General features: G+C 51.1%; 1 protein-coding gene across 1 annotated transcript; it reads right to left on the bottom strand.

Moving 5' to 3' along the window:
- Nucleotides 1–267: 267 nt before the first annotated feature.
- Nucleotides 268–26,034, bottom strand: RHCG (Rh family C glycoprotein). Its single transcript, XM_036841018.1, has 11 exons — nt 25,753–26,034; nt 15,745–15,931; nt 12,578–12,728; nt 8,452–8,599; nt 7,481–7,647; nt 5,877–6,014; nt 5,542–5,678; nt 5,097–5,215; nt 4,828–4,901; nt 1,596–1,688; nt 268–715 (listed from the first exon to the last, which is right to left on the bottom strand). Exons 1-10 carry the CDS (start codon nt 25,937–25,939, stop codon nt 1,620–1,622), a joined length of 1,377 nt encoding a protein of 458 aa, XP_036696913.1. The 5' UTR covers nt 25,940–26,034; the 3' UTR covers nt 268–715; nt 1,596–1,619.
- Nucleotides 26,035–26,913: the final 879 nt, after the last annotated feature.

The raw sequence follows: 26,913 nt of genomic DNA, 5'->3' as shown, positions 1-26,913 counted from the left end.
TGGGCGTTTCTGGGGTGGCTGATGTGAAGTAAGGAGGGGCCCTGGGGAAAGATCCCAGTCCAAAAGCTGAGCCCTGCTGGGGGAGGGGGGGGGGGCGGGCTCCAGGCTGGGCAGACTCCAGCACCCTGAATTCTTCCTCTTCAGCCTGGGATGATTTTCCTTGCAGTGTGAGTGGCAGCTTGGGGTGGGAGGTCAGGACTGAGGCAGGAGGTTTCTTGGGTCTTTTTCTCCCTCAAACTGGCCCTGTTGGAGCATTAATACCCATTCTACAAAGAACACCAAGAACGTTTTATTCACGGAGGCTACCATCTGCATGGCACAGAGGGGTCTGGAGGATTCAGGGGGCATGGGAGATACTGGCTGAGGGGCAGGAAGGGAGTGGAAGAGCCCAGCAGTCGGTGGTTGGCAGCTACGTTGTCTCCTAGGAGGCCTCGGGTCCACCTCCAGCCCCCAGCCCCACTCCTGCCTGCTTTTCTCAGGATGTGGCCACCAAGACCCCTGGTGGCAGGCTTCCTGCAGCCAGAACCTGGCTTGGATGCCCACTTTGTCTATAGCTCCTCCTCCATTCTCAGGCAGGTCCCCTGGGATGAAGGTGGAGGGAGATATGGAGGCACCCTGGACCAGGCCAGCAGGTGGAGTGCCGCTTGCCTTGCTCTTTTGTTCCCAGCTTGATCAGCACTGGCTCCTTGGGGAACGCTGGAACAGTCTTTGGAGCCTGCAGGGAGAGAGCCAACAGCAGCGGGCCACTGTCATGTTCTGCAATAGCCCCTCGGGCACCTTTTCCTTTTCTGAACGAGATGGGCAGCATTAGAAGCAACTGGTGACAGCCTCTCTTTTCTCTTTCCTTAAACCCCAGCATCCTCTCCTGCCACATCACTCAGCCTGTGTCCCAGACACAGCTCTTTCCAAACTCTGGTCTTCGAAGAGGTCAGATAACTACGATAAGAGCAATGATAGTGACCTGGAGAGACCCCAGTTCCTCCACTTGCGCTGTGTGGCTTTGAAGATCCTGAACCTCTCTGAGCCTTAATTTCCTCATCTATTAAAAAGAGGGAAGTAACTGCACCTGTCTGTAGAGATCTCTGAAGGGTCAGATGCAAAAGGCATGAGAAAGGGCTTGGTGCATTCCACAGAGGGAGCAAGGAAATGTTAGTTGATGGAAAAAAAGGAAGCAGAGAGAGATAAGGAAGGAAGGGTCTTGCCTGAGTTGATCTACTGAATAGAGCCAGACCTGTCATCTCCACTTTTATAAATGAGGAAAGTGAGGCTCAGTCTCTGGGGTGAAGAGATCCTCAAAGTCACTCAGCCAGTAAGCAGCAAAGCCAAGTATGCACATATATATATATATATACGGTCACCTTCCATCTATGCCTTCCATTCCAGGGTGCTTTCCACAAATTACCGCGTCTGTCCAGTAGGTGCATAGTCTGACTCTGAGTGCCTCCCCACCAACCCCAGCATGCCGCTGTGGGTGGGTGGGTAGGGGGGTGTGGGAGCTCACATCCTCATTTCCTGATGCTTTCTTTTTGCCCCTTTGCTGGTGGCATCTGATTCCCGGAGTTGGGTCCCCACTGACAAGCCAAGCCCATACTCACCTGCTTCTCACTTGCCCTGGGAGTTTAAGGTTCTGAGGCCTTGAGGGCGGGGTCCTCAGAACGGAAGACAATACTCTTCTGGTCCTTGGGCATCTGCAGAGAGAGGAGGCAGCTCCGAGTGCCCTGCCCCAGGCCGGGCAGGTGTACCTGGTGGAACTAGAACAGCCTGGGCAAGTGAGGAGCAGCAAATGATGTGTGGCGGGCGCCACCTTGTGATCACCGTGCAGTTTGCATGCCGCAAAGCAGGGCAGTCTTTCACACAGGTATCCTGCTCCTGGTTCACTTAGCCACTGTCCAGGGTGCTAGGTAGTAGTAGTGTGCCAGGTGAGAGGCAGCATGGCAAGCTCCCTGAACCGCAGGCAGGTCCAAAAGTGAGGTAGGGGGAGATGCAGGGGAAGCCAGAAGTGGATTGGTAGGTGCAGTAGGGGTGGGGCAGATCAGCCCAACCTTGGCCTCAAGGCTCAGATTTGATCCTAAAGACTCCCTCATCTGTTGTCCTGGGGAATATCTGTCTCACTTCTGTCCTCTGGGAAGCCGCCTTATCTCCCAGGTAGACTACCCAGAGGCCAGGGGCCATGGGAGTGGCTTGATGGTGGCTTACTTCCATCGACATGGAATTATATTACTTGAAACTGAGCACTGCTGAAGAGTATATAGCACGGAGAAGGTGTGAACTTAGACTAAATTATAAAGATCAAAACAGAACCAAGAGGGAATTCCCTGGTGGTCCAGTGGTTAGGACTTGGAGCGTCCACTGCTGCGGCTGCCCCAGTTCAATCCCTGGTTGGGAAACTAGGATCCCACAAGCTGTGCCATGGAAAAAAAAAAAAAAAAAAAAAAAAAAAAAACAAGAAAAAAAAAGAAAAAAAAAAACAAGAGAGAACTTCTACATTTGGGAATTGATAATGTTTTTTAGTTTATTTCATCAGCATTAAATCTGTGTGGTGTCTGAAACAGTTTAAGTTCTGACTTCAAATATAGAATGAAAATAATTACACTGCTAAAAAAATAAAGTTTATTCAGAATGTAATAACACAAAACACTTCTTACGATAGAGAGATAAAGAAAAAGAGCAGGATAACAAATCAAGTATAATATCATCTCAGCTATGTATGAAAAATCAATGCCGATTTTAAAAAAAGGGCTGGAAGGAACTATATCAAGACTATTAATAGTGCTAGAATGAGGGTGATGGGATTTCTTTCTATTTTTCTCTATTTCCAGATTTTCTTTAATGAGCTTCTATTCATGTTATAATTTAAAAAATAATTTAAAGAGAGTGAATTTAAAAGGCTTATTAGTTATGTACATAAAATTGGATTACCCTGAAAACTTCTGGTATGATTTTAAGAATACAGAGCCAACTAATCATAAGAGATGCAAATCAAAACCACAATGAGCTATCACCTCACACCTGTCAGAATGGCTATCATCAAAAAGTCTACAAATAATAAATGTTGGTGAGGATGTGAGAAAAGGGAACCCTTGGACACTGTTGGTGGGAATGAAAATTGGTGCAGCCACTATGGAGAACAGTATGGAAGTTCCTCAAAAAACTAAAAGTAGAATTGCTATATGATCCAGCAATTCCACTCCTGGATATATATCTGAAGAAAATGGAAACACTAATTTGAAAAGATACATGCACCCCAATGTTCATAGCAGCATTATTTACAATAGCCAAGATATGGAAGCAACCTAAGTGTTCAACAACAGATAAGCAGATAAAGAAGATGTGGTATATATAGAGAATGGAATATTACTCAGCCATAAAAAAGAATGAAATTCTGCTATTTGTAACAACATAGATGGACCTGGAGGGTGTTATGCTTAGTGAAATAAATCAGAGAAAGACAAATACTGTACATTATCACTTATATGTGGAATCTAAAAAATAAAATGAACGAATGAATATAACAGAACAGAAACAGACTCACAGATATAGAGAACAAACTAGTGGTTATCAGTGGGGAGAGGGAAGGGAGGAGGGGCCAGATGGGGTAGGGGATTAAGAGGTACAAACCACCATGTATAAAATAAGCTACAAGGATATAGTATACAGCACAGGGAAATATAGCTATTATTTTATAATAACTTTAAATAGAGTATAATCTATTAGAATATTGAATCACTATGCTGTACACCTGAAACTAATATAACATTGTAATTCAACCATACTTCAGTAATAAAATAATACAAAGCCAAATGAAGGACAATGATGGGCGGACCCTTGTCTCAGGGACCACAGACACAGGCTAGGTCCTTGCCCTTGTCAGGAGGGGGAAGTGCAGGAGGCAAGAAGGGCCCTCCGTGTCATCCTCCATCACCTAATGCAGGTAAATACCTCTAATAATGATTCGTGGGGAGGAAGGCCATCCTGAAGTCACAGAAAGCCCAAACTGTGGCATGTTTTTAAAGAAACTGAGTTCTGTGACATTCTACTACTTTTAGCTTCTAGAACAATGTTTCTCAAGTTGGATTTTTGTACTGACACTTCGAATCTGGGTGCTGGAAGAAGTGTTAGTACAAGACCACCTGGGAGCTTGTTCCCATGCAGAGTCCCAGGCCCTACTGAAATGGAATTTCTGGGCTAGCGTCTGGGAAACTGAGTTTTTACAAGGTCTCCAGGTGTTTCTTATGGATACAGAAGCTAAGCACTGCACTGTGATTCTGAACCCAGGCTGTATATTAGATTCACCCGGGAGGTTTTAAATACTGGAAAATTCTAATGCCCAGGCCCTTCACAAGACCAATTAATTCCAAGTCTCTGGAGGCTGAGACCTGAGCTTGGAAAGCTTTTAAAGCTCTCCAGGTGATTCCAATGTGCATGTAAGGACCCAAACCCACTGGTCTTGGGCAGTGGTTCACAGATGAGTTTTTCATCAGAATCACGTGGAGGGCTTGTAAACAGAGTGCTGGGCCCCACCTCTTGAGTTGTGAAATCAGGAGCTCTGGGTGGGACTTGAGAATTTATATTTCTCACGAGTTCCCAGGTGGTGCTGCTGCTCTGGGGAGCACAGGGGACTATGCTTTGGGAATTACTCTAGAATGCTCTAGAATGAAGCCTTCAACCCCCAGGAGACACAGCCTCCTGGATAAAGGAGCAGGATGACACAGGCTCTGTCCCCCAACCCTCAGCTTCCTGCTTCCCAGGCCCCAGCCCAGCTGATGTGGTCCAGGGAGAGGGGAATGCAGCCACCCTTGTGTGGGGGGACAAGTCAGTAAAACTCACCTCCCAGTAGATTGCATCCTCAAAGCAGTTCTCATCAGCGGCTTGTCCCCAGAATGGCAATTTCAAAATGACCCCTAAAGGAAGTTGGAGGTCAGGGATAACTTCTCTACCTACCCAGCCCTTTCCCTTGACTGGAAAAATCCCCTCAGTCTCACCGCTATAAGTGCAGAGACAAAGGGTTTCTGGGAGCCCCAGCTGACCTCTGGCATGCACTCTTAGGTCCCCCAACCACAGGCTCCACCTTCTCTGGCCCAGCCAGCCCCACTCACCTACGATGATGCCGCCCACCAGGGCCATGGCCAGCGACACAAAGAGACCAGCAGCCTGGAACTTGCCCTGTGTGCTTGCGTTCCAGCTCGGTGTGGAACTTCCAAAGGCAAAGGCAAGCCTGGGGTGGAAACGGGGCAGGTCAGGGCCCCACGGAGAGGCCAAGTCACCGCCTGCTGCCACCCCACACACGAGTGGACACCAAGGCTCAATAACCCCTGGGCCTCAGCCTTCCCGTCTGCAAAATGGGGGCACTGGAAAGATCAGATGGTCTCTAAGATTCTTATGGAAGGACAGAGGTTGAGGAGAGAAGGCCCATGAAATAGTGGTCCAGACTGGGCAAGAAAGGGGATAGAGACACAGTCTTGGACCCGAGAGGAACAGTAGGAAGGAGGAATGGAGAAGGAAGGAGGGAGCTCAACCTCCCTCTACCTCCTCCATTCTTACCCTTCCTGCCCATACAGCTCAGTGTTGGCAGAGGCTGCCGTCACAGCACCCACAATGCCGCCTATGATGCCGGGAATGCCATGCAGGTTGTGAATGCCACATGTGTCCTGGATCCGCAGCCGGGACTCCAGGAATGGCTGGAAAGGGGAGATAGGTGCTGCTCAGGCAGGGGGCTGTGGCACGATGTGGGGAGGCCAGGATTCTGGAGGCTCCAAATACAGAGAGACCCCGGATTCCCCAGCCCGTCACCCCCTCCCTAGGGACCGCCCCCCACTGTCAGGAACACAGAGACCCCAGCATTCTCCAGCCCCCAGCCCCTGGCCTGGGGCCCTCACCGTCAGGTACACAAAACCCAGGGTGGAGATGATGCCGCAGATGAAGCCGACGATGAGGGAGCCATAAGGCATGAGCATCATCTCGGCGGCGGTGCCCACGGCCACCCCTCCCGCGAGCGTGGCGTTCTGGATGTGCACCTGAGCAGGGCAGGCAGAGCAGGCAGGAACTCAGTCCTCTCCCACAGTAGCGTCCTGGAGGAGCTGACCCAGAGCCCAAGTTGACCTCCTACGCGTGGGTGCGACCTGGGAGCCAGGGATGGCTCAGAGTGCATCTCAGCAAGCCAGGAGACTGCGGAGGGCTCCAGCCTGGGCCCAGGCTTCGGACAGCCACCCCTGTGTTCTCTGCACATGTGCCACCCACACCAGCGCTCTGGGCTTTTTCCGTGTGCACAAATCAGTGTTCTTGTGTCCACGCCAATGAGTTCCATCAGCACATCTGCATGTTCCCTTTGTATCTGGCTGCCACACATCCCTGTGTGCCCAGGTTTGCATGTCTGATGTTCTCTACGTGCTCGTGTGCCAATGTCAGGCACCTCTGGGGCGTATTCATTCACACGCGCCCATGTCAGACTCTGCGAGCCTACATCAGCACCGGCTGACTCTCTGAGCGCCTATCTGTGCCATGGACTGTGTCGCTGGCTTGCGGGGATGTTGTTTCCTCTCCACGACAAGCCCAGGAGGTAAGTACAGTTATCTTTTGACATTTGCAGATGAGGAAATTGAGGCACAGGGAGGTTAATGGACTTGCTGAAGACCACACAGCTAGCAAGGGGCAGAAAGGTGTCTTGATCCAGGTCTTCATGGAGCCAGAGCCCCTGACCTTGACCCTATTCCATGTCCCTCCCTGCATGTGCCCACGTCAGCGTGTCTGATTCTCTTCCCCCTGCTGCCTGAGTCCCCACCTCTCTGTGCAATGATTGGCCAGTGCATCCAGGGGCTCGAGGCTGTGTCCCGGAATAACGGGCACTCCTGGCAGTGTCTCAACACACATGTGCCCATGTCTAGAAGCTAGTGTCAGAATAGCAAATAGAGAGGTGGTCGTCTTTTTACAGAAAAATCTACCAACACCCATGGGGTTTGGCCCCTCCCACTAATGACAGAAACACATGTCCCAGTGGCGTGATATGAAGGACACTGGGCAACACCACATTCCCACAAACCTCCCAAGTGCATCGAAGGGATTCCCCCTTTGAGTGGGTGGGATAGGGCAGGTGAAAGCAGTGCTAGGAAGGCTGAGGGCCAGTGTCTGGAGGATCAGAAGTTGGCAGAGGGGAGGTGCTCAGTCCAGAAGAGCTGTCAGCACCCAGGCTGCGGGGGGGAGAACGAGAGGAGCCAGCTCATGCAGAGCAGCCGGCATAATAGAACCTCCAAGATTGTGGTTCTGGGCTCTGCCTAAAGCCAGCTATGTCATCTGGACAAATCATTTCTCCCAGAGCCTCCGTTTCTTCATCTGCAAGATGGGTGCGATAATAATCCTTATGCTGCCTGCTTCACAGCGTTGTCGGCAGGGCATGGTGATCAGTGCCCACTGGGCACAGGCAGTCGTGGCCGCGGCTCCCCCCAAGGCTCCCCACTGCTCCCCCCCACCCCCGGCCCCCGCTCACCATATCCAGCTTGCCCTTCTTATGCAGGATGCTGGACAGCGCCACCGCAGTGAGCACACAGGCTGCCAAGGAGCAGTAGGTGTTGATGGCAGCTCGGTGCTGGGCGTCTCCGTGATTGGACACAGCTGAGTTGAAGCTGGGCCAGTACATCCACAGGAAGAGGGTGCCTGACCAGACCAGACAGGGCCGGTGGGCCCGGGAGAAGAGGTGTTAGATGGGCCCAACGGAGCTCAGGCAGACATCCTGTCCTTTAGCTACAGAGATGTCAAATGACTCACACGCCCCAGCTATTTCCCACCCCGGCAGCTTTATTCATGCTGGGATCTTCTTAGAAGGCCCTCCCTGCCTTACTTACTACCTAACTCCCACTGAGCCCTCCACTCTGCTCCAGAGAGTCTACCTTGACCCCATAACTGAGCGAAATGCCTCCCACCCGGCTTCCACAGCACCTTGAGGGAGAATCTTTTCTCTACTGTAGGGAGATTATCTGGTGGCATGGCCATCTCTCCACTACACTGTGAGGAGCTCCTTGAAGGCAGGGCTGGGTTTTAAGAGACCAGAGAGGGTGGCTGATATGTATTCTCTGGAATGAATGGACACAGGAAATAGGAATGTACACCTTGCCTAGCCCAGGGACGGAGTGAACCGTTCCTGGTTACCACTGTGTCTGCCCTGGGACATCCTAGGGAACACACAGGATGACTGACCAACTTCTTCCAGCCCCATGGGGGAAAGGGACAAGTATCTGGGATCCTGGAAGTATCTGTAGGCAACCTCTCTCTGCTCTTCCTCCAAAGGGAACTGGCAGCCACCTGACAGACCACATGGGGATCAGGTGTGAACATGGCAGCCTGGATTCCTCATGGTGACCTGCACCCATCATGGTGCTCCCCACCCGTCACAGTGGTCCTCACCCAACATGGCAGCCCTCGGTCATCGTGGTGGCCCTCAATCATTATGGAAGCTCTCACCGATCATGGCAAAGAGGTCCGAGTGGTACCCAGGACTTTGCCTGTCCTTGCTCTGATATAGGTTGGGTCGGTAGAGGATCCAGGTCACTGTGAGCCCAAAGTAGGCGCCGAATGTGTGGATGGTCATGGAGCCCCCTGCATCCTTCACCTGGGGTACAAGGGGCCTGTAAGACTCTGACACCTCCTCTCTCTCCCTCCTCGGAGCACTCTCCCACCTCCCCCTACCCACAGACAGAAGTTCAGCTGTCTTTTGACTCCACAGGCTACAGGAGGGAGCCCAGGGCCCCTTATAGACCCATCAACTGGGAAGGGGAGAAAGTGGGGATCCCCTGTACAACTACACTTCAATAAAAAAATAAAGAGGGGGGAACCCATGAACTCAGGCTGTAAGCCTGTCAGCAAAATGCCAGGGCATCCTCACCCAACAGATGAGGTTTATGGCCAGACGGGGAACCCAGGCCTGGAGAGGGACTTGCTCAGTCACACAGCTGGAAGAGGTAAAGCCAAACTAGGACCCAGGGCAGCGCCCTACCTAGTCTGTCACCCACTAGTTTCCAGCTTATCTTAATTCCTGGGACCTCTCCGCTGCCCTCTAGGGTCTCCCCTCTCCACATTTCCTCCTACACACCACTCCTGGCCCAACACCACCCCATCCGGACTGCCATTACCCATCTCCCCTGCATCCTATCATGCTCCTTGCCCTCCAACCTCCCAGCCAACCTCCCACCGTCCGCCCCATCCCCTCTCCTCTCCCCTGTCCCCCAGAGTCAGAGCAGGCAGATTTGGTGCCCTCCCCATGTGTCCACTCCTGGGCCTCCTGCCCTACCCGACTCAGCCCACTGCACCTCTGGACCTTAAGTCTCACGTTCCTCCTTTACAAAGTGGGGCAGGTCGTAGGGACTTAGCAGGGCTGTCTTGAGGATGAAACTAGACAACTTGTGTAAAGCACTTGGCAAGCATGTGGCACTCCACAGGGGTGGATGATCGACTGATTTAGTCTTCCTCCCTGCCCCCAACCTCCCCTCTCTTCATCTTCCTCTTCCTCCCCACTCAGGAAATCCCAATCAGAATCACAGACTCGCTTCTTTGCTTTAGATGGGAAACCCAACCTTGTGTCCAAGGTCACAGAGCTAGCTGTTGAATAGTTGACAGAGCTGAGTTTCCTGACTCCCAGCCTGATGGGTGCCTCTACTAGCTATGTGACCTTGGGGGAGCCCCTTACCCTCTCTGACTCTCAGTCTTCTCATCTGTAACATGCGGGTAATAATTGTGTCTATCTCAGAGATGAGAATTAAATGAGATAACCCATGTGAAGCATTCAGAGCAGGGCCCAGGCAAGGGCAAGTGCTCTTTAGCTGTCAGCAGTCATTATTGTGTTTAAACTTGGCTCAAAGAGAGGCCAAAAGACTGTCATGCATTGAAAGAGTTTCTGCAGCAGATCAGGGAGGGGTTTTGAGGGCCAAAGGAGCCTTCTCTGCCTCTAAATTCACACCCAAGATACTACTTCTCAGTCAATTTCAGATCTCATCTGTTGACCCCACTGTGTACCCCCTCACCTAGCCTAACTTCTTTCTCTCTACCCACCCCAACCAGTCTCCAAGGCCTATTTGTTCACCTTCTTTATAACTCTTGTATCATCCACTTTCTTCTCTTTGTACTAACCCAGTCCCAGTCCCATTATCTCACACCAGGGTGACTAAAACAGCCTCTTAACTGGACCCTTTGCCTCCAACTGTTCTCTTCACCACAGCCAAAGTGACTTTTCCATTACATGTGTCTGACCATGCCACTCTCCTGCCTGAAACCTTCCATAGCTACCGACTGCCCTCATGATAAAGTGGAGACTCTTTGGGACTTCCCTGGTGGTCCAGGGGTTAAGACTCTGCGCTTCCAATGCAGGGGACTCGGGTTCGATCCCTGGTCAGGGAACTAAGATCCCACATGCCACATGGTGCAGGCAAAAACAAACAAAAAAATAAAGTTGAGACTCTTTAACACAGCCTCTGAAAGTCTGAAGATCCATGTTCCTCTCCCTACCCCGTTTCCTTTGCCTCAAATGCCCTTGCTCATTCCTTTGCCTGGTTATCTCCTACTTGACTTCTAGCTTTGATATCTCTTCCTCCAGGAAGCCTCCCTGACCTGCCATGTGCTGGTTCAGGTCTTCCTCCCCTCCCTCCAGGCCACCTAGCCCTGGAGCTCAATCCTTGTCTCACTGTACGGTCACTGTCTATTTGCTTCCTGGCCCCCTCACTAGACTGTGAGCTCCTTGGGATCGAAACAAGAGTCCTGCTCACCTCTGTATCCCAGTGCCTGGAGCATTGCCTGACATGCAGTTAGACTCCAAAATTCATTCCCTTGACAAATATTTCTTGAGAACTTATTAGGCATTGGGCCAGGTGCCAGGAATAGAGACGGTCCAGATAAGATAAGGTTTCCCATGCTTATCAGGTAAGGATACATGCTATGAAGAAGATAAATTAAGGCAATGAGAGAGAGTGACTGGGAAGAGGTAAGGTAGAGGGCAACACTGGGTAGGAGAATCTGGGAGGGCCTCTCTGAATAGGTGAGATTCCAGTTTAGACCACAAAAAAAGGACTGGGGGGGATGAGCATTCCAGGTAAAGGGAACAGCAAGTACAAAGGCCCTGAGGTGGGACCAAGCTTGGTGTGTCTGAAGAGCAGACAGCAGGGTATGGCCAGAGCACAGAAAGATGAGGAGAGAGTAGATGATAAGCTTGGAGAAAAGGCTGGGACCAGAACGTGTAGGGCCTTATAACAAGTTTGGATTTTATTTGAAGTGAAATTTTAAAAACCAGGGTTTTAATCTGGGGAATGGTCTTATATGCATTATTAACAGGTCACCATGGCTGCTGGTGGAGATTAGCCTGAGGTGGTGGGTGGGGCAAGGATGAAGACAGGGAGGGACTTACTTCCCTGGCCGTCCAGTGGTTAAAACTCTGCACTTCCACTGCAGGGGGCGCGGGTTCATTCAATCCCTGGTAGGGGAACTAAGGTCCCACATGCCGCCTGGTGCGGCCAAGAAAAAAAACAAAAAAAAAAGGATGAAGACAGGGAGATGAGTCAAGAGGAAGGGATATGGTGGCTTGGACTAGTCTGGTGGCTGAAAAAAAATGACAAAATGAATGATTGAATGTAGGGTGGCCTGAAAACAAAAACCCTGGGAGTGGAACTTCCCTGGTGGCCCAGCAGTTAAGACTCCGTGCTTCCACTGCAGGGGGCGCGGGTTCGATCTCTGGTTGGGGAACTAAAATCCTGTGTGCACAGCACGGCCGAAAAAAAAAGAAAAGAAAAAGAATGAAAATCATGTGCTCACAATAGTGGAACAAAAAAGATTAGGGTCCTGGATCCCAGATGATACTGAGGAACCACTATACAAGCCTTGATCTCCCTGCTTCTGAGAAATAAACTTTTGTATTAAAAAACAAAAAACAAAAAAATCCAAAAAAATCCTGGGGGTTTTCAGGCAGAGTCCAAATATAGAGGAGCTGGGGGCTAAGAAATGGATGGGGTCCCTGAATAATCCCTGCACCTGCAAATATACCAAAGAGGTGTCTGAGCAAGAGTCAGCAGCCTAAGGTGCCCCTTACCTGGGCCAGTGAGTTGGCCAACCCCAGGGGGCATCATTCCTGCCATAGAAGTCCATGTGAATGGCACCTCTGGAGTTGTGCAACCTGTGAAGCTATACATATCCACCTTGGCCACTCCCCTGAGAACTTTTCTTACTGATGTGCCCCTTCAATATACTGCGTCTTTTTCTTGGCAGAGCAATCTGGGAATATGTGTGTGGAAGAGGATGTGCAGGAACATCCCATTCTTTCCATCTGATATACAGGAAAGAGAAAGAAGAGAGAAAATCAACATGTGAGGAACCACTGCTCTGCCTAGCTGGTGGACTGATGTACCAGGTAGACTATCATTCCTGCCCAATAAATGTCATTACTCCCGCTTTACAGATGAGGAAACTGAGATTCAGAAGGTTAAGTGACTTGCCAAGCTTGAATTGAATCCAGTTGTCATGTCTCCCCAGCCCTCTCTTTCTCTGTCCCCCTCCTGCCCCTCCCCCAAGTGTCCCTTCCACCCCCATCCCTGTTCTGAGCCCTGCTCACCTCTAGCAGGCTGAGGAGAATGAACTCATTCACTGAGAAGAGGGTCACTTGGAAGAGAGTCATGATGAGGAGCTGGACAGGGCTGACTTTGCCCAGAACTGCCCCAAAGGCGACACAGACAGAGCCCACGCAGAAGTCCGCATTGATGAGGCTGTGGGGAGACAGGTCAGGGGAGGGGCTGAGGCCACAGCAAGAAGTGGCACTCCAAGCCCTGGGGTTGAACCTAGACTTTCGTCACTTGTGGGTTTGGGCTTGTGGTCTAAACTTTCTGAGCCTCAGTTTCATCATCTGTGGTAATGGGCACATAGCATCTTAGAGCTACTCTAACAATTGAAAGAAATAGCATGTGAAGTATCCAGCACAGCAGTGGCACATACTAGATGCCACACCCTTCCTTTGCGGCCCCATCTCAGGCCACCACCCCTCCTTGCAGGCAGCTTGCACTTAAAGCACCCAAGTGGTCTGGCTGCTGTTGTTGAATGTGACCCATATTTGGGGACTTGCCCTGCCCTCCATCTTCAATCTGCCCTTCCAGAACCTCTTCTCACCTGCCTCCTCTTCAGGAAGCCTTCCCTGATTCCTCTAACCAGATGTGGTCTCTGACTCCAAATCCTTATCTCTCACTCTGCACACACCTCTCCTGCTGGCTACCAGGGCCTTGCTTGGGTTTGAGTTATCGTGACCTCCTCCTCACCTTACTTGGGAGAGGATATGTGTCCAGGGAAGAGAGAGGGGCCTTCCTGCAGGCAGTAGGGAGCCGGAGGCTGGGTGGAGGGAGGGGGCAGAAAGGCCAACAGAGAGAATGGAGGCAGAGGGACACATAGGCGCTCCTTAAGTCTGGACCCTGAAAGCCCAGCCAGCCAGCAGAGGCGGACATCATGTGGTCAGAGGAGACCCTGTTTCCATCCGTGTGTCCGCTTTGCCTAACCCAGGCCTCCGTGGGCCCTGCCAGCAGCAACGCTGTCCTGGATTCCAAGGCAGACTCTCAGCGTGGCTCTCCGAGTCACGAGGGTTGTTAATTGGGGTTCGTGTAAGGACAGCAGGGGCTACTACTTCCTTAAGGCAGTCACATCCAGGGGAGTGCCCCTCCCCCACGTTCAGGGGTGTGTGTGTGTGTGTGTGTGTGTGTGTGTGTGAATCATGAGGTGAGAAGTAAGAAGCCAGCTGATTGTAGGGTCAGTGCGTGGAGTGGGGGCAGGGCACTGTTCCCTCAGGGTCCCTCCCCAGACAAGGGATGTTCACTGGAATGTATGCTTCACTATGAGCCTTGTTCACTGCTGAGTCCCCAGGGCCTGGCTGCATGAAGGATGACAGTTGCTAAGTGCCAGGCACTTAAATGCCTGCTCAGTACTGCTCAGGCCCTCCTGTACCACACCCGAACCAATGATGGGAAATGGAGGCTTAGAGAGGCCGAGTTATTTGCCCCAATTCCCATAACTGCAGCCAGAAGACCATCTGACAGAGGTGACCACTAGGAAGGAGTGAGAGGGAGAGTACAAAAGCCCACACCTGGGCCATCAGCTCCCGGGGGATGGCGATCTGGATTTCACCTCTTGGGCAGGGCCTGCAGAGGGGAACTACCCTGGAGTGACAGGTAGGATCTGGAGGACTCTGCAGCAGGGACAGGACAGAAGCCAGGAGAAGGGTCCACACGTCAGGTCTGGGGGCGACATGCTCATCTCAGCCCTGGGCACCAGAGATCAGCTCTGGCTCAGTTGGTGAAAATCATTTCCCTGAAAACGAATTTGCCAAAACTCAAGTTGTCAAGTGACTAACTTGTTAAATAACTGGTTCAAAAAACTTAACTCACAAAAGTTTACAATAATTCCCTTTGAACATTTTAAAAAGCTGTATACTTTTGTTTTGCATTTAGCCATAGCTATTTTGCTGTGGTGGCCAATTAAATATATTACAGATATTTTTATACTTTGGGTCTATGGCTTTGGGAATGAGAATTTCTTGTGTATCTTAAACAGTAGAGTGATATGCATGTCACGGATTTTATATACAAAAAGACTGACTTCTTGGTTCCAAAACATTTTCTATCTAGTCGACTATTTTTCCTGTTTCTCTTAACTCATGGAGTCACTAACTGGCTTAAGTGAATTAATATTTTGCAAATATTTGGCATATGTTTAATATTTCAGGCACCTGGTTTATGGTACCTGGTTGGTGCCCTATATACGACAGCAGGGATTTGCACTTTAAACGTGGTTTATACCAATTTGCCTCTAAACCCTTTCTGTGGACTTGGTTTTCTGATTTTGTCCCATGCAACACAAATTGCTATAGGTTTCATAAGTTGCCATGGCCTAGAGAGTTTGATAAATGAGTCATTCAGTGCGGTGACTGCTTGGCAACTTGGTTTTGGGCAAGTTGGCAAATTTATTGTATAACCTGGTGGTGGTGTTGGGGGGAGGGACACACTGAGGCTCCTAGGAGGTCTCCTCAGACAGAGGGAGGGGCTGAGTTACCTGATGGGAGGGGGGGGGTGGTATTCACCAGACCAAGAGATTATCACAGAGAAAAGTGATGAGGATAGAGGTGAGAAGAGATGGGGATAAAGTGCCCCCTGGAGGCTGAGGCAGGGAGGGGCTTCAGTCCTAGGTCTCCACACCTGCCTCACAGCTCTTTCCTATGCCTGTTCCGTGGGTGGGGATACGGGCTAGTCAGGGAGAAGGCAAGGCAGGGAGAAGCACTCCATTCCGTCCACAATGAACCTTAGGAGGCTGGTTCAGGCAGCCCCACACTCCTTCCCCTCCTCTGCCACCCGCAACACCGCCCCCTCCATGGGTTCCATGGGCTGAGGTCTCTCAGGGCAATTCTGATGTTTGATGTGTCAAAGGGGAGGGTCTGGCTCTGGCCCCTGGAGAGAAGAAGCCTGGCCTTGTGTCCCTGAAGCCTGCGTCATAGGAGGAGGGAAACCCTCCAACAGCACTTGGACACCATTAGAACTCCCACCCTGGGGACTCGCTGATCAGGAAGTGAGTGAGTGAGTGAGTGTGGTGTATGTCGCAGGGCCCGGGTACCCTGGTTCGACGGTGAGGACCCAGCTCACAGCCCCAAGCCCCGGGCTCCGCCCCTGGACCCTCCCCTCACCCGGGGCCCCGCCCACTGTGCCCGCCCCACCCCCACCCCCACCCCCACCCCGCCCGCGCCGCGCTTACTTCTCCACGCCCAAGAGAATGTAGCGTCCGTCAAAGGAGTGGAACCAGCCCTGCATGAGCAGCGCCCACTGGATGCCGAAGGCCGCCAGCAGGAAGTTGAAGCCCACGGCGCTGTAGCCGTAGCGCTGCAGAAAAGTCATGAGGAAGCCGAAGCCCACGAAGATCATCACGTGCACGTCCTGGAAGCCTGCGGGGAAAGCGCAGCCGAGGGTCTTGGCGGCCTGGCGAAGACCCGCCATAGCCCTGGGTCTGGGCCAGCTCCGCCCGACACAGAGCCTGTGTCTTCCCTGCCACTGGCCGGGCCGGGCCGCCCCCCAAGCCGGGTCCCGCCATGCCCGCATCTGGATCCTGAGGCTAGGCACGGTAATGAATGGCTCTACCGCAAGTAGAGGAGCCACTACTACCCCCATCAAGTCATAAGATACAAACTACTATGTATAAAACAGATAAACAAGGTCCTACTGTATAGCAAAGGGAACTATATTCAATAGCCTGTAATAAACCATAAAGAAAAGAATATGAAAAATAATGGACTTCTCTGGTGGTGCAGTGGTTAAGAATCCGCCTGCCTAATGCAGGGGACATGGGTTCAGTCCCTGATCCAGGAAGATCCCACATGCTTGTGGCAACTAAGCCTGTGAGCCACAAGTACTGAGCCTGTGAGCCACAACTCTTGAGCCCACGTGGTGCAACTACTGAAGCCTGCAGTGCCTAGAGCCCATGCTCTGCACCCCCACAATGAGAAGCCCGCGCACCGCAACGAAGAGTAGCCCCTGCTCTACACAACTAGAGAAAGCCTGAGCGCAGCAACGAAGACCCAACGCAGCCATAAGTAAATTAATTAATTAATTTTTAAAAATTTATTAAAAAAAAAGAAAAAATATATTTATATATATGTATAACTGAATCACTTTGCTGTACACCAGAAACTAACATAACATTGTAAATCGACTATACTTCAATTAAAAAAAAAGAAGACCTTCTGGAGTGGACTGGGCTGGGGGAACGGAGGTGGGCCCCCCACTTTAGAGCACTTAGACCACTGGGCTTTAAGGCCAAGAAATGCCTGAGCGCTGCCTCAGAAGATGACAGGTCCCCCTCACCACTCTCACCAAGGGTGGGCGTGGGCAGCTAGGCATTTGAAACTGGGGCCAGGCTGTGGATTACACCCAGGGTCTAGGGCCTTGCCTCCTCAACTCCATTCTTTTACTATGGAGAAGTTAGTCTCATCTAGCCTAGGAGTCCCTTGACTGGCCATGCACATCGGTTGATCACCCCCAGAAACATCGCCACATCCCACCCCCACTCCCAGCAAGCACACCTTCCAGCATCACTGAGACCTGAATTAGATGTCTCTGGAAAGTCACTTAACATACTTGGTTCTCAGCACCTTCTGCAATGCTTACTCACAGATGTTGCAGAGATTAAATGCAGACGTGTACGTAAAGTACCTAGCACAGTGTCTATCCCATAATAGATGCTCCAAATGGGCATGCCATTATTTATTGCTAGTTGATTATTATTTATTGTTACTTAGGTATAGTCTAATTCTCAGTTCTGACCCAACCCTTCTACCAATTCACAGTGTGGCCTCGACAAGCTACTTCCAGGACTCCCCTGGCAGTCCAGTGGTTAAGACTCTGCGCTTCCACTGCAGGGGGCATGGGTTCGATCCCTGGTCAGGGAACTAAGATCCCGCATAGTGCGGCAAAAAAGAAAGAAAGGAAGGATGGAAGGAAGGAAGGAAGGAATAAAGGAAGGGAGAAAGAAAGAAAGGGAGAAAGAAAGGAAGGGAGAAAGGAAGAAAAGACAAGCCACTTCCCCTCTCAGAGCCTCACTTTTCTCAATGATAAAACTAAAGGGATGGATTAGAATGATCTCAAGTGTCCTCCTAGGGCTAACATTGCATGGTTCTAGATTCCCAGGAAATAACAGAAGGCAAAGAGCTTTGAGAAGCAAAGACAGCTATGAAAGTATAAGGCACTAAAAGGAACTACCACAGGTGTCACAGGACACAGGGGCCAGAGGGAAGGGCTCTCACTGGCCAATTCTGGGACAATTTGAGCACCGAAATAATTAGGTTACCATAACAAATTAAAACCATAAAAAAATAGGAACTCAGAATAGGTAAATAAATAAATGAGATAGCAGGGAGGGCTCTTGCTTACAACAGAATGCTGACAGCCTGACAGTTAAATGTGGAATGAGCGCTGAAGTTGGAAAATCATAATTTTCACAGCAAAGATTCCATCAGTGGATGCTGAAATCCAGGGACAAATTTTTATGAAGAGCTGGACATTTACCTTGTCTTAAAAGAGTCTCCCTATAGACTGCTTATGAGTTGCAAGGGAGTGGGGAAAGCACCCAGCAATTATACGGCAGAGAAATTGGGCAACATCTTGACTGGGTGATCAAAATGAACATCACCAGTGAGGGACAGATGGACAATGTGCACCTTCAGGAAGATACTCTGAAAAGGACACATCAACTATGCGGTGCTCTGGCTGAGAATGCATAATCCCAATCTACCCATGAGGAAACATCAGACAAAAAATGAGGAACATGTTATTAGAAAGGGGTGAGGCTGTATTCCTGAAAAAAATCAATATCGTAAAAGATAAAGAAAGGCTGCCCATTTTGAGCATCTATTATGGGACAGACCCTGTGCTAGGTGCTTTACCTGCACAGGAATGGTCCAGATTAAAGAGGCTAAAGAGGGAGAGGGAAGGGTAAGCTGGGACGAAGTGAGAGAGTAGCATTGCCATATATACACTACCAAATGTAAAATAGCTAGCTAGTGGGAAGCAGCTGCATAGCACAGGGAGATCAGCTCGGGGTTTTGAGACCACCTAGAGCGGTGGGATAGGGAGAGTGGGAGGGAGATGCAAGAGGGAGGGGATATGGGGATATATGTATACATATAGCTGATTCACTTTGTTATACAGCAGAAACTAACACAACATTGTAAAGCAATTATACTCCAATAAAGATGTTAAAAAAAAAAAAAGAGGCTAAAGAGACAGGTCAAATAAATTCAACACCTAAAACTAGACTGGATCCTGGACTTGGCTGGGGTGGGGGGTGGGTGCGGGTGTAGGGGAGTGCTACAAAGGTTGTTACTGCGCCAACTGACAAAATTATATAGGGACAGTATATTAAAGTACTGTGCAATGTAAATTTATGAAATTGATTACTGTGGTTATGGAAGAGAATACCTCTATTCTTAGGAAGCATTGTGGAGTAATTAAGGCTACAAGACCATGATGTGTATAACTGACTCTCAAATAGTTCAGGGAAAAAGTAAGTGTGTGTATGTGCTTGTGGTTATGTGGGAAAAGAGAGAGGGAGAGAGAGAGAAGAGCAGATAGCTTAATCGGAGTTAAGGAGTATACAGTGTTCTTTGTACTATTTTTGTCTTAGCAACTTTTTGTAAATTTGGAATGATTTCCAAATTAAAACATTTTTTGAATAAAAGTGAACTGCAGGGCCCACCAGACCTGGCCCACCCGCCTGCCTCCTCCTTCTTCCTTTCCTCAGTCCTCCCCTCCCTCCTGTGCCCCGGCATCACTGGCCTCCCTTGTGCTCGGTCCCACTCCGGTCTTTGCCCGTGGTGGTCCCTCCACCTGGGATGCTGCTCCCACAGAATGGCCAGCAGCTTCTCTTCCTGCAGATCTTGGCAAAATGTCACCTCATCACAGAGGCCTTCCTGACCCCTTGAGTTTAAACTTGGTTCTTTCCTTCACAGCACCCTCTTCTTTCTTTTCTAGTTCTTATTACAATTTGTAGTTAGGTTTGTTTGTCTAGCCCACCAGACTATAAAGCTCCAAGAAGGCAAGGCCAAGCCTGTTTTGTTCACTCTGGTATTCTCCATTGTCTATGAGAGTGCCCAGGTAGATGCCCCATAAATATCCAGGAATGAATGAATGAATGAATGAATGGTTACTGTCATGATCTCAGCAGCACCCAGATATGCCAGCCTAGGGTCCAGGTGGGATTTCACCATCAGGGGAGGCTGCAGGCCTTCTACCGTCCAAAGTCTCCTACCCACTGGGCGGATAGGCCCTGGTGCCCACAGCAGCTTGGCAATGCTTATGCTTGCCAGCCCCCATTTGCCCTCATCTGTCTCCCCTTCAAGCTTCCCTGAGGCCCAGACCACAGCCATAGACCCCTTGGCTAGCAGCCACCTGGACGAGGCTGAGAGACGAGGCCCTGGCACATTGCTGGGTAAGGGTTGAGGGCATAGCATTTGATGCAAGAGAGCTGTGGGTGTCACCCCGGTATGGTGCTCTGAGCTTTGCGCTTCTTGCGCAGACCTACACAAACAAACAGCAGCTCAGCTTAGGTTCACAATGTGTGCAGCTGATTTCATGTATTATCATGTTTCATGGTTTATCACGTTTCTAACTGTTGTGGAGGAAGCTGAGCTAATGTATGTGAAGCACCATACACGGTGTTATGGTTACTCTTGGGAAGAACTGATGGGTGACAGACTGGAAAGAGAGGGAGAAGACATGTTCAGACCACAATTACAAAAGCAGGGAGGGGACGTGGCAGGAGGGCAGAGCTGTGGGTAAACACAGGGAAGGAGGAGGAGGTTGCCGGGGTGGGAGGGAGGTGCTGGGACTAGTGCTGGTTGTGGGAGTTTGAGATGACCCCGGGGGTGGCGGCTGGCGGTGAGTGTCGGGCAGGGTAGTGTGGGAGGAATGGATCCTGGCCGTGGGGCTTGGAGCTGGGGTCTGAGATCAGGCAGACCTGCAGACAGAGCTGGCAGCTGGAATGTGGGAATGGTGAGCGGGAGCCAGAAGCCGAGGATCTGCTAGCTTGCCTTGAAGCCAGCAGACCAGACAGGGAAGCTGCTGGCAAGGAGGTGGGGGGAACCCCTGGAAAAAGGTAGCATCACAGAAGGTGGGGGCCATTCAAGGAGCGGGGTGTCAGCTGTTTGGTGGCAGAGGAAGCATGCAGGCAGGGACAGGGCTGAAGAGCACTGGAGGCGGCCTTCCTGGGGGGTGATGTGCAGTTTCAGGGCTGCCTTCGTTCTCCCTGTGGAGCCGGAGAAGACAGGCCTCAGCTTCCCAGGGCTTCTCCCTAACTGCCCCCACCTGGCCAGTTCTCTGTCCTTCTCTGTGACTCCCTGGCTGTCCTGACCTCTCTCTCTGACCCTCTCTGCAGGTGTCTCTTTCTCCTCCCCCCACCTCAGGCACACAGATGCCAGCTTCTCTCTCCTTGGGCACCTTCCCTATTCGTTCTCTTGCTCATCTCTCTTTATCTCCCAAAGTCCTCATTAGAAGTACCACTTTATTAACTTATATTTCATAAAGTTTGGTGCTACTGAAAATGCTTTTAATAATAATGGTCTGGGGACTTCCCTGGTGGTCCAGTGGTTAAGACTTCACCTTCCAAGGCAGGGGGTGTGGGTTCGATCCCTGGTTGGGGAGCTAAGATCCCACATGCCTTGTGGCCAAAAAACCAGAACATAAAATGGAAGCAATATTGTAACAAATTCAATAAAGACTTTTAAAATGGTCCACATCAAAAAAAAAAAAATCTTAAAAAAGAAAAATAATAGTGTGAAGGTCCGAGTGCATGAACTTCAGCAGGGACATACCTCTCTGATCTGCAGTTTCTTTTTCTGTAAAATGGGGGATAGTAACAGAGCTCAGAGGTGTGTGGTGCACATTTAATTGGTCATCCAACCAAAGCCCTGGGCATAGGCCTGGCCCTTTAGCCGTTGTGCAATCATATTAGCTACTGTAATACTTCTCTTTTTCTCTTTCAAGACTGACCAGGTGCTTTGCATTGGGTTGGTGACTTGCTGGAGGACAGTGTAAGTTGATAAGACACCTCCCCTCTTCCCCCTCCTTCCCCAGCCTGGAGTGACTCAAGCAGCCCAGCCCAGAACCTGCTCTCCACTGGGAGGTCCCTGATAGGGCGAGCCTGGCACCTGGCGTCCAGCTCTGAGAGCTGCCACAAGGGGGCACCAGTACACAGCTGTTCTGCACCCGCTTCCTTGCTCACTCTTCCCTCCCAGGATGGGTCCCTAATGAAGCTGGTCTGAAGCTGGCCAAATCTCAAAAATCTCTGAAGCCTGAGGACAAAGCTTCCCATGCTGACAGGCTATGGCAGCTCTCCCTCCTCTGTTGCCTCAGCACAGAAGGAGTGGTGCCCTGCAGCAGCCTGGGTACCAGCCCTTCCCATGCTCTGTAGGCCAGCTCAGCCTAACCTGTTGCCTTTGAAGCCTACTGGCCAGTCCCTCAATTCCCCAAGGCTCTGTGCCCACCTCTCCCACGCCTCAGAGCCAACCACAGAACCACCCCATCACTGCAAAATCTCCTGGGGAGGTGGTCGGGGAGTAGCAATGCGGCAGAGACTGGGGGAAGCTGGTTGGCTGTGCAGTGGGAGGGCTTGGCCTCGCCCCTGCCTGTGCCACTCACCAGCTGGGCAAGTCTCTAACCTCCATCACTGGCACCATAAAACAGAAACAAATACACTCCCTGCCTGACAGAGCATGCAAAAAGCACTTGTAAGTGGGGAGAGCACAAAGGAATTTAAATGCTATAATTGTTCAAACTAATATTCGAAGAGACACTCCTCGGCCACATCTCTAAAGGGATGCTGAGCCTGCACTTAAACACCTTCAGCAACAGAGCACTCACTCCCTTCTGAGTAAGCTCGATACCAGCATTTACTGTCCTCTGGTTTCATGCCATGAGACGTGCCCTCCCAGCCACCCGTCATCTTCAATCTTCCAGGAGAGCCTGTGCATTAAATAACATTCCCACTTCACAGATGAGCATATTGAGGCTCAGCATGGTTAAGGAGGTGGCTTACTCCATTTAGTGATGGACCCAGATCTGTTTAATTCCAAAGTCAACCACCAGGTTACACTGCCCTCTGCTTGTGGGAACATTGGTCTTTTATTAAATGGAGTTGAATCTGAGGTTCAGGTTCCCCGGAGCACAGGTCAAGCCTTGTTGCCTCGGTTTCATGAAACAGTCCTTTAGGTTTGAAACTGTGGCATCCTCTACCTTGGGTGATCTCCCTTCTTCCTTAGTTCTCCCAGGAGGCTTCAAGAGCCGAGGCTCTGATGGCTCCTCCTCAGGCCAACCTCCCCCAGACACTGCCTGGAGACCCTCAGGACCCAGAGCACCAGCCCAGGAGAAAGTTCGTGTTCAGCAGCCAGTGCCTGCAGCAGGGCCTTTGAGGCCACTGCCAGGGCAGGTCCTCAGCTGGTTCTGTGCCTGCCACCAGGGGCCCACATTTGGGGAGTTGTCCTCAGGCACTCCCGGGCCCCAGCCTGAGCCAGCTGGAGCGGTACTCCTCTGGAAACCGAGATGCCCAGTGGACTCCACTAATCCCTTGGGCAGGAATGAGGCCCACACAGGTGTTGACAGCCTGGAGCCAAGAATCCTGAAAGTACCACAAGGGCTGCCCTCACTCCCTGCCCCTGGGAATTGCCTTGAGGCCCAGGAATCCAGGCATGGGGCACCACCTGAGCTCCAACTCCTAACCATGGCCACCGGCCACTGTGAGCAAGTGGGGCAGGAAGAGACGGGAAAGGTGAGACTAGGCGAAGGAGAGCAGTCCAGGAGGGTGGGCTCAGGTCCCTGGAGCTCCTACTCTGGCTCACTAGTTTCCTAGTTGAGTGACTTTTGCAAGATACTTCCCCTCTCTGGCCTTAGTCTCCTCACCTGTAAAATGGGAGTCATAACATTGCCTTCCTCATCCAGTGGTGGTGATGACGTATGGAGAGACTGCATATTCCGTTTGAGTTGCTGCCACTACTTCCTGCCCTTGCCAAGGAATCCTGAGGCCGAGATTCTCTCCCTATACTCCTCTCCTCTCTGTCACTTCCTGCTCAGATGACAAAGAGCGCCCCGGCCCTCACAGAGGCCATGGCAGGAGAAACTCAAGGCCCTCATTGATGGCTGGGGCTATCTCATCCCGCTTAGCGACCTCCCTCCCAGTCTTTTCACAAACTTGAGCCACTCAGCCCACATCCCCGCATGCCCTTTCCATGGGCCCATTAACTTCCCTGCTTTCCCCTCCTCACCATCCCACTGCTCTCCAGGAAGGTGTCACAGATCTCTTCTGCACAGAGCACTTGACCCCCTCACTGAGGCCTGGGGTGTCGGGGTGTACCTCTCTGACCAGAGTGGCCATAAGCCCTGGTTTGCTGAGACAGTCATGGTTTATGCCTGTGTCCTGGCAAATTACTACTAGCACAAATTTCCTACCTCTTCACTCTCCAAAGTGTCATTTGGTTGATAAATTATACGGCCACCCTATAGATAAGCGATCACTGAGTGAATAAAGGTAGAGCAAGCAAGGAAGTGGGTGGGTGTGGAGAGAGTGGGGATAGGAGTTGGGGAGATGTGAGGATTGTACCCCCTACAGGCGTGGTTCTGTAGCTCCTATTAGAGGGTCTTGAGACCTTCCACTGCGCAGACACATGGAGGACCTATAAACGTCCATGGGAGGCCTTGACCCTGATGCTTTACCAAGGGGCTGGCTCTGTGGCCAACAGAGAAGCAAGAGCTGGAGGGAAGCAGTGAAACAGGCAAAGGAGGGGCTCAAGCTTGCCTGCCTCACCATTTGCTGGGTCAGTCCCCCACCAAGAAACATAAAAGTGGGCAATGTGAAAGGTGGATTTGGAGTCTAAATTCCAAGGCTACAGCTCTCAAGATCTCTTAAAACATGGCCCTGAGTGGAGCCCAGTAGAGGCTGTGGTGTCACCAACGCTGGGCACCCTCTTCTCTCACCTCCCTTCTTTTAGGCACCATATTTCTGTTAACGAAGCCTGTGATTTTGCTGGCTTTTTGGGAGGCACTTAATGTGGCTGGCTCCCACGGGGCCTACAGCCTCCTCCACCTCTACTTCTTTTCATGCAGGCTGCCATCCTGAATGTGTGTACTTATTTAACTGGATCTGAGTACAATGGGTAGAATCCCATTACTGAGGGTGTACAGCCATGGAGGGAAGACCAGTTTGTATAGGTGACTGTTCCAAAACCAACAGTCCATGACTATGTGAGCACCAACAGTTAGAAAGATTGTCTTCGGCTGCTGGTAGATGGTGTGGAAAACTAGAAAGCACAAGGGCATGAAAAGAGTCCTGGGCTGGGAGTCTGGAAGTTGGGCCGACCCGAGTGACCTTGGGCCAGTTCTTCTAACTCCTGAATCCTAGGGCCTTTGTGTTTAGTGCTCTTCTAGTAATTGTTCCATTATGAAGCGAGGATTCCATGTCCAGAACCACGCCAGAACTTTATGTGCAAGGTCTCAACCCACTCCTGGGAGGTAGGGTCTATTATTATCCTCACTGGACAGATGAGGAAATTGAGTTTCTGCATTGATGACATTTGCCTAAGGCCACCCACCTGGTTAATGGCAGAGCCATGATAGAGGTGAGGTCTGGTGATTCCAAGGCCATGCTCTTAACCACAGCACCACAGATGCGAGAGAATTCAGGGGTGCTCTTTCTCCCTCTCCAAGCCAAAAGATGGTAGGTGCCGTGGTCCCCCACACCTCTCCCAGCAGCAGGGCTGGTAGGCCAATGAGCCACCCCTGCAGCCCTCGACATTGGAACTACCCCCTTAACTTGGAGAGCATGGGCACAGCTGGACAAGGGAACCAGGGTCACCCACTGGTTGGTGACCAAGATGAGACTCAGGTCTTTGGAAGACATCAAGAAGGGCTCTCTGACAGGGAGGTTGGAGGTCTCTGGCGGCACCTGGAAGGAGTGAGCTCTCCCCGGTGAGCTTTCAGGGTATGAAAGGAATTTGTGCACATCGGGCCACTTCCCAAGCTTGATCTTCAGACACTGGGAAGTCCCCCTGGTGGGGAGCCTAAGAGGGGCGGGCCAGGGGGCTGTGGGCAGCATCTCCTCCTCCGGCTCCCGCCTGCCCGATGTTCCTGAGCAGGAGGCTGCGGAGGTGAGGCCAGGCAGGGCCCTCAGCCCGGTGGGGACAGCTCGGATATGCCGCAGGTGGGCCTGCGAGGTGGTGGGACTTACTCGGGTAGCGATAGTAGAATTCGTTGTCCAAGTCGCTGGAAACGTTCCCGGACATCTTCTTCTCGATCCAGTGGGGGTCGGCATCCAGGTCGTAGCGCACGAACACGCCGAAGAGGACCACCAGGGCCACCTGCAGGAGCAGGCAGATGACCGGCAGCCGCCAGCGGAGATTGGTGTTCCAGGCCATGCTGCAGGGGGCGCCGGCCGGGGCGCGCAGCAGGCAGTTCGGACGCTCGGAGGCGGGAGAGGCTTTTAAGACTTGGGCAGGGGCGGGGCGGCCGCGTCCGGTTGCGGAACAGCTGATCCGGGTGCCGCCCGCGCGCTCGCCCAACCGGCGAGGGGACCCGCGGCCCGCGGCTCGCCCTCCGCCGAAGGGCCCCCGCGCTGGGGTGGCGGTGACGGTGGCGGGAGCAGGGACCGAGAGCAGGCAACGGGCAGGAATTAAGGCGCCCAGCCTCTGTGGATCCCATAGATACCGGGCAGCACTGCCTTTCCTCTTCTGTTCCGGTGAACAGAGAAAGAAAAAGCCGATCATTTGCCTCCCACCGAGATAAAAACGAAGGCATTCCCGGACATAAATCATCATCATCATCTTCATCTTCATCTTCTTCATCGTCGTGCCTTTCTTTTCCTGATTACAAAATTCACACAGGGTACATGAAAAACTAGGAGAGTTCAAGAAACTGTCATAGACCAGGGAAGCCTGAAGAGACATGACAAATCACTGTGATGTGGTACCCAGGACTGTATCCTGGAACAGAAAGAGGATGTTAATGGGAAAACTGGAGAAACCCAAATAAAGTCTGAAGTTTAGTTACTAGTGTTGTACCCACGTTGGTTTCTTAGTTGCGAAAAGCGTACCCTGGTTATGAAAGTTAGGAGGGACTGGGTGAGGGGTACAGGGGAACTCTCTGTACTATCTTTGCAAATTTTCTGTAAATTAACATTATTCCCAAAGAAAAGGACATTAAGGAAAATATATATATAAAAGACTGTAGGAACAGTTTAAGAGCTTTTCACAAGTTCATTTAGCTATGATCAGGAATTATCTATTGGTTACTATAAGTGATCTTGATATGAGTCAAGATAGCATTTAACCTTGGAACTTAAGTTAAATCTTTGCTTAGTCCATATTTTGTCAAAATAAATTTGATTTTCTAA

The sequence above is a fragment of the Balaenoptera musculus genome, chromosome 2 (assembly GCF_009873245.2).
Source record: "Balaenoptera musculus isolate JJ_BM4_2016_0621 chromosome 2, mBalMus1.pri.v3, whole genome shotgun sequence".
Lineage (NCBI taxonomy): Eukaryota > Metazoa > Chordata > Mammalia > Artiodactyla > Balaenopteridae > Balaenoptera > Balaenoptera musculus.
Note: the sequence above shows the minus strand (reverse complement) of the source record. Positions and strands in the feature narration are given on the sequence as shown.

What these genes read in the sequence shown, in the direction of transcription:
- RHCG (XM_036841018.1), bottom strand. Translation starts at nt 25,939, where the DNA reads ATGGCCTGGAACACCAATCTCCGCTGGCGGCTGCCGGTCATCTGCCTG. An exon ending in GGACCTCTTTGCCATGATCG is followed by an intron (nt 7,648 to 8,451) that starts GTGAGAGCTTCC and finishes TGGTCTGGTCAG; the next exon opens with GCACCCTCTTCCTGTGGATG. An exon ending in TGGGTTTTGTGTACCTGACG is followed by an intron (nt 5,679 to 5,876) that starts GTGAGGGCCCCA and finishes TCCCCTTTCCAG; the next exon opens with CCATTCCTGGAGTCCCGGCT.